Source organism: Hyperolius riggenbachi, chromosome 11, assembly GCF_040937935.1.
Source record: "Hyperolius riggenbachi isolate aHypRig1 chromosome 11, aHypRig1.pri, whole genome shotgun sequence".
NCBI classification, from domain to species: domain Eukaryota; kingdom Metazoa; phylum Chordata; class Amphibia; order Anura; family Hyperoliidae; genus Hyperolius; species Hyperolius riggenbachi.
This window is the reverse complement of record NC_090656.1, coordinates 10,839,217-10,849,569: the sequence shown is the minus strand read 5'-3', so window position 1 is coordinate 10,849,569 and position 10,353 is coordinate 10,839,217. Positions and strand designations below refer to the sequence as shown.

The 10,353-nt window shown below is 45.5% G+C and overlaps 1 protein-coding gene across 1 annotated transcript in view; it reads right to left on the bottom strand.

The window, feature by feature from the left end:
- Positions 1 to 4,492, bottom strand: part of LOC137538963 (cocaine esterase-like) — a 41,004-nt gene extending 36,512 nt beyond the window's left edge. The window contains exon 1 of the mRNA XM_068261410.1: positions 4,282 to 4,492. Coding sequence (XP_068117511.1) covers positions 4,282 to 4,342 — 61 coding nt within the window. The 5' untranslated portion in view covers positions 4,343 to 4,492. The remainder of the gene's footprint in view (positions 1 to 4,281) is intronic.
- Between the last annotated feature and the right edge of the window lie 5,861 nt (positions 4,493 to 10,353).

The window sequence follows — 10,353 nt, the reverse complement described above, 5'->3', positions numbered from 1 at the left end:
AGCGCTGCCTGGTACTGATTGGCCAGGCTGCGCAAGGGGTCTGGAGGGGGGGGGGGCTGTGCTGCAGGTAGGGGCGAATCGGCGGCGATCGTAATATGCACGCAGCTAGCAAAGTGCTAGCTGCGTGCAAAAAAAATAAAATTATGCAAATCGGCCCAGCGGGGCCTGAGAAATCCTCCTGCGCAGGTTAACCCGAGCTGAGCTCGGGATAAACGGCAAGGAGGTTAAATAATCAGCTGCACAAAGCAGGGGGATTATTAGTTACTTTCCACACCTGCACTAGTAATACAGACACTCCCAAGTTGAGAGGATATGGAAGGGCTATTTTCCACTGCAAGAGCTTCAATCGGGTTTCAGAAGCCATTGCATTTTCCTGATTGCAGGGACACCTATAATCATGGCATATCTTTTCAGAAGATTAATAAAATTCTTACTTTATAGATAAAACCAGAACATAGTGAAAATTTTATGAGACAAAAGAAAAAGAGAGAGTGTGTAATTTGAAAGGTCAAAATAATTAATACATATTTGTAAAAAAAAAAAAGCAAAAAATGCATGATGATGCATGCAATGAAATAATGATCCAAAAATGACGAAGCGTTGGCCGGGTCCTGTAATTTCTAGCGATGTACAGCAAAGTCCCCAGTATACACACACATGTGGGGGTGCAGCGGCCGTGCTGAGTGCCCTCACTGTGCTGCACCTTGGGACATATGTTCCCCCTTGCCCACCCACAGCTACACCTCTGTGAGCAACCAGCCGTAAATAACACAACCCCCCCTCTTCTACACTTCCTGCAGCTCCCAGTAACTTTCCTGGCGTCCTCGTGTACGGCTCCTGTGTCACGTGATCTGCTTCGGGTCAGGTGACACGCCGGGAGCCATACATGGGTGCCGTGGAGAATGTGTAAAAGGCGGTGCCCGGAGGATCGGTTATCGGTTTGCTCCGCAAACCCTCAAAACTTCTGTGCCTTTTACCCCACTCGGGCATGCCGGCTAGTTGAGGCTCTCAGTTGCCCGAGTTGCTGTTAACAGGAACTTTTCTGTACATAAATGCAGAACAGCCAACTTTTGTTGATTATTTGTTTTATTATTCATTTTTTCTGGATTTTTCGAAAAATTGATCGTTTGAGTATGGTACCTCAGCCCAATTTTTACATTTTCTTTAAGTGGAATAATCTGGGGAAAAAAGACAGCCAGACAGGAGAAATACCAACTAACAGCTTGTACAATTAGCTAGCTGACTTGGGGGTTGATTCACTTTGTAGGACGAGATCCCTGCACTTTGGCCCAATAGGCTGCCTGTCAAGTGACAGACAGCCTATTGGGCCAATCAAAGTGTGAGGATCTCGTCCTACAAAGTGAATCAACCTGAGAGGATCCAGAGTGGGACATTTGTAGCTGCTGTTAGTTTTGGGGTAGTGCGAGTAAGTTAGTGGTGCAGCTACACCAGTAGCATGCCTACTTTGAAAAATGTACTTGTGCTGCCACACTAAGCTGAGCTGCTTGAGCAGCACAGCTTAGTGAATCAACCCCTACTGATTTGTATGTGAGCCAGATATAGCCATCAAAAGAGCCACTTCTGTCTCCCGAGGTTCCCTACCCCTGCTGTTTGGCCACCTTTAGGATTGTGGTGGAGGGTTGGATTACTGTGTGCTCGGAACTGAGGTAAGCAGTATGAAAAGTGTTTGGCATTAATCCCAGCAGTGTGTAGAGCCGGATTGAAGAAATTGCTTATTTTACTACAAAAGAGGAGAAGGTTTAAAACTTTGAGGATAGCAGCACACTAGGCAGAAACGCTAGCATTGCAGAAAACGCACATAATGCAAGTCAATGGGCCGCGTGGAAAAACGCATATGTTTGCGTTCTGCAATGTGCTTCCCTCCCCCCCCTCCCAAAACACATCTAAAACGCACATAATAAAAGTCAATGGTGACACAGAGGTATTGCGTTTTAGTGCGTTTTTTTATGAGTTTTTTTTTTTTTAAAAGCAAGTTTGGTGATGTATTTCCTCTTCCTGTTGACTCCCTAGTGATTAGCATAAAATGCATATCAAAAATGCATACAAAGCGCTTACAAAGTGCATATGCAATTTATATATGCGAACCGCAAATGCATTAAAATGCACGCAGAACGCAAGAAAAACAAATGTGCGGAACAAAAACACAAACGCACTGAAAACACATATACAGCAAAACGCTACCATTCACACACTGCCTAGTGTGTTCTGGGCAATGCTAGGATCCTAGGAGATCGCCGGCACTTTTGGGAACGCCAACCGGAAAATGGGTGTAGCCACGCGCAAGAATGCGGGTGCGGTCATGGTTGGAGCCAAATTTACATAAACTTAACAGCGGTCTAAGTAGACCTGCCCAGCAAAAAGTTGGATGAAACCTTCCCTCTCCATTAATACAATAAATAAATAAATGCAGCATATCACATAAATATGCAGTGTCACTTAAAGAGAAACTCCAACCAAGAATTTAACTTTATCCCAATCAGTAGCTGATACCCCCTTTTACATGAGAAATCTATTGATTTTCACAAACAGACCATCAGGGGGCGCTGTATGACTGATTTTGTGCTGAAACCCCTCCCACAAGAAGCTCTGAGGACCGCGGTACTGTTGGCAGTTTGCCACAATGTAACAAGGCTCACAGACAGGAAATAGCTGTTTACAGCTGTCTCTAACAGCCAAAACAGCTAGGAGCAGCTACATAACCTGCCCACAGTAACAATGTCACCATGTAATAAATGTCAGAATGTAAACCGGGGAGAGGAAAGATTTTACAATGAGCAAACACTGACTAAATCATTTATACATAATTATTGTAAAAATGAAGCACTTTTTTTATTACGTTATTTTCACTGGAGTTCCTCTTTAACCCATTCGCGTTCCGTCGTTTTCACTTGAGCAATGTTCACCTCCCATTCATTAGCCTATAACTTTATCACTACTTATCACAATGCACTGATCTATATCTTGTTTTTTCCGCCACCAATTAGGCTTTCTTTGGGGGGTACATTTTGCTAAGAGCCACTTTACTGTAAATGCATTTTAACAGGAAGAATAAGAAAAAGCGGAAAAAATTCATTATTTCTCAGTTTTCAGCCATTATAGTTTTAAAATAATACATGCCTCCATAATTAAAACTCAGGTATTGTATTTGCCCATATGTCCCGGTTATTACACCGTTAAAATTATGTCCCTATCACAATGTATGGCGACAATATTTTATTTGGAAATAAAGGTGCATTTTTTCTGTTTTGCATCTATCACTATTTACAAGTTTAAAATAAAAAATATATAGAAATATTTCATCTTTACATTGATATTTAAAAAGTTTAGACCCTTAGGTAAATATTTACATGTTTTTTTTTTTATTGTAATGTTTTTTTTTTTTATATTAAACATTTTATTTGGGTATTTTTAGGAGGGTGGGATGTAAACCATATTTTTTTTATGTAATTGTGTGTTGATTTAAATTTTTTTCACTTTTTGTTGTAGTTTTAGTTTTTGGCCACAAGATGGCGGCCATGCGTTTGTTTACATGACGTCACTCTAAGCGTAACACATGCTTAGAGTGACGCATCGGGGAGGGAACAGCCAGAAAAGACGCAGCTTCTGAGAGAAGCTGTCGCTTTTTCAGCGGGGGAGAGGAATCAGTGATCGGGCACCATAGCCCGATTCACTGATTGCCTGGCTAACGAACCGCGGGCCGGGAGCGCGTTTGCACGTGCGCGATCGGCCGCGGAACCGCGCGGTAGCGCGCATGGTTCCTGGACGTAGTTTCTACATCCAGGAACCAAAATAGGTTAAACATAACTAGGCAGAGTTACCTAGCTTCTGTGCTGGCTGGTCTGGCTTTCTGCTGGGCTGGCTGCCTGCTGCCAGGATGTCTGTCAGTTCCCCCATAGCATTCCCTGACCTTGTAGTGGACTCCCTCCCATGCTCCTCCCATTCAGGCACCACAACTCCCAGCATTCCCCCATAGAATAACCACAGCTCCCTTCATGCCCCCATAAAGGCATCACAGCACCCAGCATGGCACCAGAGCACCCACTATGCCCACATAGAGGCTCCACAGCACCCAGCATACCCCCGATTGATGCACCACAGCTCCCAGCATGCCTGCCATTGAGGCACCACAGCTGACTCTGCCTGGGGGACATCCAGGGCACCTGAGAATAGATCCGGGGCACGTGCCTCTGATCTTTGGGGCTAGCAGCAACGCCCCTGGTTCCTACAAGGTGATGATGAATTATCATAGCAGAATCTCACCTGTACCGTAAGTCCCCTGGAGAGTGGAGATCAGAAGAAGCATCCAGATGACAGCAGCCATGTCTGTGTGGAAAAAACAAATGTACAGCGAGTTATGTGGACTTTAGCAGCCTAAAATCTCCTAGAGATCCGAGCTGTCCGGACTGTGGTCTGACGGATGACCAATCATACTGCAGGGTCCTGTGTGTGTCTGCCTGTAGCTGGAATCGTACAGTGTACCCATAATCCTCTCTGGTCTGATAAGACAGTTCCCTAGTTGGCAGTCACTATGCAATGTCTGCTGCCAACTGCTGCTAGGCAATAACTGAGGCCAGTCGAGGTAAAGGTCATTCAGTGCCAAGGCAAAGTACATTACAACTAATGCCAGGAAACAGGGCTGGGCATTTGTATTTACACAACATGGCAAAAACATCTTCTCAAATCCACTTTAGATTTAAGTATACCTGAAGCAAATATTGGTTTAGGAAATAAATACTTCCCTGGTGTTTAGTGCCCCCTCCCCCCTATATAGTTACCTGGTGTCTAGTGGCCCCTCCCTCCCTTATACAGTTCCCTGATGTCTAGTGGCCCCTCCCTCCCTTATACAGGACTTTGGGGCCGAGCGATCAAGTTTTAAATAAAACTTTAAATGCTCGCCCGGGGTCTTGATTTCCTTCTTCCATCCGTAGCGCCACCCCCTAAAGGAAGAGGTCACAGGCGCTTCTCTGATTGGGCCTAGGGAAGCACCTATGACCTCTTCCTTTGGGAGGCAGGGTTACGGACAGAAGAAGGACACCTGTACAGTTTACTATACAGCACTTCTAAGCGTCAGGAAAACGCGATCACAAGCACTCTAATAATCGCTGTACACTCCTAGGGGGTTCCAGGCCTGCGATTGGTTTTGGGAACATATGTTCCCATTCACCAAGCTATTCTTTAACTGTTTCTGCAGGGGGGGGGGGGGAGCATGCGCACCGCTCATATACTTCAATGGATGAGTATCTATGCCCCTGGGACTTCAGAGGACTGAAGTCTGGCAGGATGTTGTAGATATACCGAAACAGGAAAAAAAGGGCGCATATGGCTAATGGACAAAAATGGCGCACCATAGGCTGCAATGCAAAATATTGGCTATTGGGCGCCAGAGAAGGCATTAGGGTGCTCGATAAATAGCGGTTCCCGGGACCGTGAAAACTAAACTTTTCATTTACAGAGTAAGGTTTGTGGCAAATACTGTTTACAAATTCGTTTTGACTTTCGGTTTAACTTATTTCATCATTTTTAAAATTCGTTTTCAGAAGTATAATGAGTAAATTTTCGTTTTCACTTATTTTTATCGTTTTAAAATTCATTTTCAATATAGTATAGGTATAGTCCATTAATTTTCGTTTTCAAGCTTATTGTATTACAAATATATCGCTTTTTGTATTAACCTGGTTTTCAGAATTATAATGCGTAAATTATAGTTTTCAGATTTATTATCTTACTGATATATTGCTTTTAATATTAACATTATTTTAAGATTTTTAATGCGTACGTGAGTGTAAAGCTATTTACAGTATTCTATTACAAATATATAACTAATCATCATGTTATTTGTAGTGAAGTATTTTACGTTATCAAATATATTATTGTTTCTATGTGTAGGCATAGAAGGCAATTACACCAAGCTTTGCTTTTTTAGTAGGAGGGCTTTTTGGTTCCTTTCATCCCCCTATACATTCCTAGTAGTTTGGGTCACCCTAAGCTGCTTGGTTACTCTGTTTCTATGTGTGTAAGGGTGTTTGTGCAGTGGGCTTGGTTAGGGTTAGGCACCACCGTGGGGGTGGTTAAGGTTAGGCACCACCAGGGGAGGGGGTAAGGCACCACCAAGGGGGTGGTTAGGCACCACCACAAAGGGTAGTTAGGGTTAGACACCACCGAGGGGTCGTTGGGATTAGGCACTACCGGGGGGGGTAGGGTTAGGCACCATGAGGGGGGGGGGGGGGGTTAGGGTAGGGGCTAGGGATAGGTACAGGGAGGGTTCTGTGTGAGTACGGTTAGGTATTGTTGCAGTAGAATATCTGTAATAGCTACAATTTTATTACTATGCTTAATACCACTTAATACCACTAGGGGGGTTTTAGAGTTAGGCACCACTGTGGGGTTTTTAGGGTTTGGTACCACCAGGGGGGTCTAGGGTTTAGGTATAGGTACAGGGAGGGTTCTATGTGAGGGTACGGTTAGGCATAGTGTCAGTAAAATATCTGTAATACCTACAATTGTATTACTATGCTTAATACAAGTGTAAATATTGTTTTTTGTTATAGACAGTATTTTGAGTTTTCATTACCATTAATTCAACATATTTAGCACTTGATCTTAGTTTATAATATAGAAAGGAAAAATATTGTTTTACATAAAAACGTATAATTTTGTCTATATCCCCGCACCCTTTTTGCATGTATGCAAATATACTGTACTTCCCCTGAAACAATAACTAGTTAAAATGAAGTAAAACCAGGGGTCGAGTGGCGCGTGAACGTGGGTGGACGTTGTCCACGTCCACCCTAGCATCTATAGTGGAGGGGAGCAGCGCAGAGAAGGAGAGCTGTGGGGACAGCGGGGAAGGGTAGTCGTCTCCCCCCTCCTTCCCTCACCTTAGGGCTCTCCCTCCCTCGCTCTCCCCTCCAGAACGAAGTCTTGTGCAGCAGATGGCAGCGGGCGGAACTAACCTCCGTCTCGTTTCAAGCGCCGAAAGTTCTGGTGCTGCTGCTCTGGACCAGATCAGACTAGCCGCAAATCCAGAGATCATCCCGCGCCTGCAACGAGAGGGAGGTAAGTTCCGCCCGCTGCCAGCAGAATCCATGCGTCCCTCAACTTTGATAAGATTTCCAGTCCCTGCACTGGGCACACAGCCCCACAGCATGATGGAACCACCACCATATTTTACTATAGGTAGCAGGTGTTTTTCTTGGAATGCTGTGTTGTTTTTCCTCCATGCATAACGCCCCTTGTTATGCCCAAATAACTCAACTTTAGTTTCATCAGTCCACAGCACCTTATTCCAAAATGAAGTTGGCTTGTCCAAATGTGCTTTAGCATACCTCAAGCAGCTCTGTTTGTGCTGTGGGCGGAGAAAAGGCTTCTGCATCACTCTCACATACAGCATCTCCTTGTATAAAGTGCGCCGAATGGTTGAACCATGCACAGTGACTCCGTCTGCAGCAAGATGATGTTGTAGGTCTTTGGTGCTGGTCTGTGGGTTGACTTTGACTGTTCTCATAATTTGTTGCTTCTGTCTATCTATTTTTATTGGTTTGCCACTTCGAGCCTTAACTTGAACTGAGCATGTGGTCTTCCATTTCTACAATATGTTCCTAACTGTGGAAACAGACAGCTAAAATCTCTGAGACTGCTTTCTGTATTCTTCCCCTAAACCATGATAGTGAACAATCTTTGTCTTCAGGTCATTTGAGAGTTGTTTTGAGACCCCCATGTTGCTACTTTTCAGAGAAAATTAAAAGAGGAGGGAAACATACAATTGACCCCCTTAAATACTCTTTCTCTTAATTGAATTCACCTTTGTATGTAGGTCAAGGGTCACTGAGCTTACTAAGCCAATTTGAGTTCCAATAATTAGTTCTAGAGGTTTTGTAATCAATAAATTGACAACAGTGCCCAAATTTATGCACCTGCTGTAACGATCGGTGAAGCACAGAGAGGATCTGATTACCGGTGATCTGCAGTATCACTGGGAACACAGATATATACCAGACTATAAGTGATCTGCAGTATCACCGATAATCCGATGTACCAGCCAACCTCTGTTCACCTGAGTAGAGTGTAGTGTTTGGTGCAACAGTAACTTAGAGGACTAGGCCTCAGTGTAGTAAGGAGTACTACACAGATTCCTTCCAAAGACCTGAACTCTCCAAGGCGAGAGGAGTCAAGCTGAAAGAGTAGGAAGGTTGTCTGAAAGTGTTACTCTGGAGGAAGTGTCACTAACAGGACGGGGAACCGCCTCCAACAGTAAGGTCGGTTCTCGAGGTCGGACAAGCCAGGTTGTAAACACACGGACAGATAAGGTACAGATACAGTAGGCAGAGGCGGAGTCTAAGGTACAGGCAGGGTTCGGCAACAGGGTATCAGAAATATCGAGGTACAAGATCAGGAGGCAGAAACAGAGTCTAAGGACGAGCCGGGGTTCGGCAACAGGGTATCAGAAATATCGAGGTACAAGATACAAGAGTTCAGGAGGATAGTCAGGCAGGCAAAAAGTCATAACAGATAATCACAATCAAACTAGTACTTTAGCTATCAACAGAATCTAGCTAAGTGTAGGATTACAGCTCCAGCTGGTCCCGGCACACTTAAGGATCTGACTACAGGTCTGAGTGCTCCCAGCCTCCCACATATGTGTTCGCAACGCCAGACACCAGAGAAATGACCAACTAGCAGTATATATACACGGGGATCTCTCCAGCACCTCCCTAAGTGCTGGACCAATGAGAGAAGGCAGGGATGTCAGCTGACCAGCCTGGTCAGCTGACCTGATTCTGGCTGCCATATAGGTCCTGCCTTTCCGCGCGCACGCGCGTCCTTCTAAATCTAAATGGACTACGAGTCCCAGCCACAGCAGACCCGCTCTGCGGTGTCTCCGCAGCGGGGACATGCGCGCTAACCGCCGCGTCCGACGCGGCAGTTTCTCCGCGCTCCGCTCTGCCCTGCACGGAGACAGCCGCCTCACACTGAGAGGAGGCGGCTGCCTCTCCGTGTCCAGGCACACTATGCGCGGAAAGAGCCGCCTGCCGCTGACTCATGGCGGCGGCTCTTCCGCGCTTCTTCACACCTGCCCAATTTTATTTAAACACTTATTGCACACTTTCTGTAAATCCAATTAACTTCATTTCACTTCTCAAATATCACTGTGTGTGTCTCCTATATGATATATTTAACTGACATTTATCTTAACAACCAACGATTCATACAGGAAAATCAGTTGGTTGCCCAAACTTTCGCATCCCACTGTGTGTGTGTGTATGTATATATATATATATATATATATAGATAGATAGATAGATAGATAGATAGATAGATATACATATACTGTACATGTCAATTTTGATGGCCCGAACGGTCCGCCCGGCGGGTAGTTCACGCTGATATCAGCTACCCACGCCTGCGGCGGGTAGCGGACACATGGCACGTTCGACCCTCCTCCTATACCTCATCATTGGGCTAAACTTTGACCCTCTACATCATAGTCAGCAGACACATGGCAGCCAATCAGGCTGCACTCCCTCCTGGACCCCCCCTCCCCTTATAAAAGGATTCAGCGCCGGCCATGTTCTCACTCTGTCTGCTGCCTGCTTAGTGAGAGAAGGGAGAGACATTGCTGGAGAGATAGGGAAAGCATTAGTTAGGTCTTGTTAGCTTGCTCCTCGCTGAAATTTGTTGCTTAAAACACTCCAAAACAGCTCTTTTGAGGGCTGATGTTTTTCTGATGTGTTTTTTTTGTGTGTGTGTGACACTGACACTGCATAGACAGGGCCGGATTTGTACTTTCCAGTGCCCTAGGCCTGCTGTCATTAAGCGCCCCCCCACCACCAAAAAACATTCTGTCCAACACTCTGACTAGCGATCACTGGTTTGAATGGGCTCATTTCAGTTGTGCTGCTCTGCACCCCATTCAACAAATACATTCCTGTAATTTGCACTCCTGCCCGAATGTGCACAGCAGCCGATAGTGTTCTGGGCATGCATGCTTCAGATATGACGCTGATGTATGACCGGTACTTGTGAAGAATGTATAACACTGTACCGGCCTCGGTTGCTGTGCACATCTGGGCAGGGGCGAGAAATTACAGGGAGCGCCAGTGGACAGAGCATGCGCTGCTTCTTTGTCCTCTGTGCGACTGGCTGCAGTCAGAGCCACATACAGGTGACAGGGAGCGCAAGTGGACAGAGCATGCGCTGCTTCTTTGTCCTCTGTGCGACTGGCTGCAGTCGGAGCCACAAACAGGTGACAGGGAGCGTGAGTGGCCAGAGCATGCGCTGCTTCTTTGTCCTCTGTGCGACTGGCTGCAGTCATAGCCACAAACAGGTGACAGG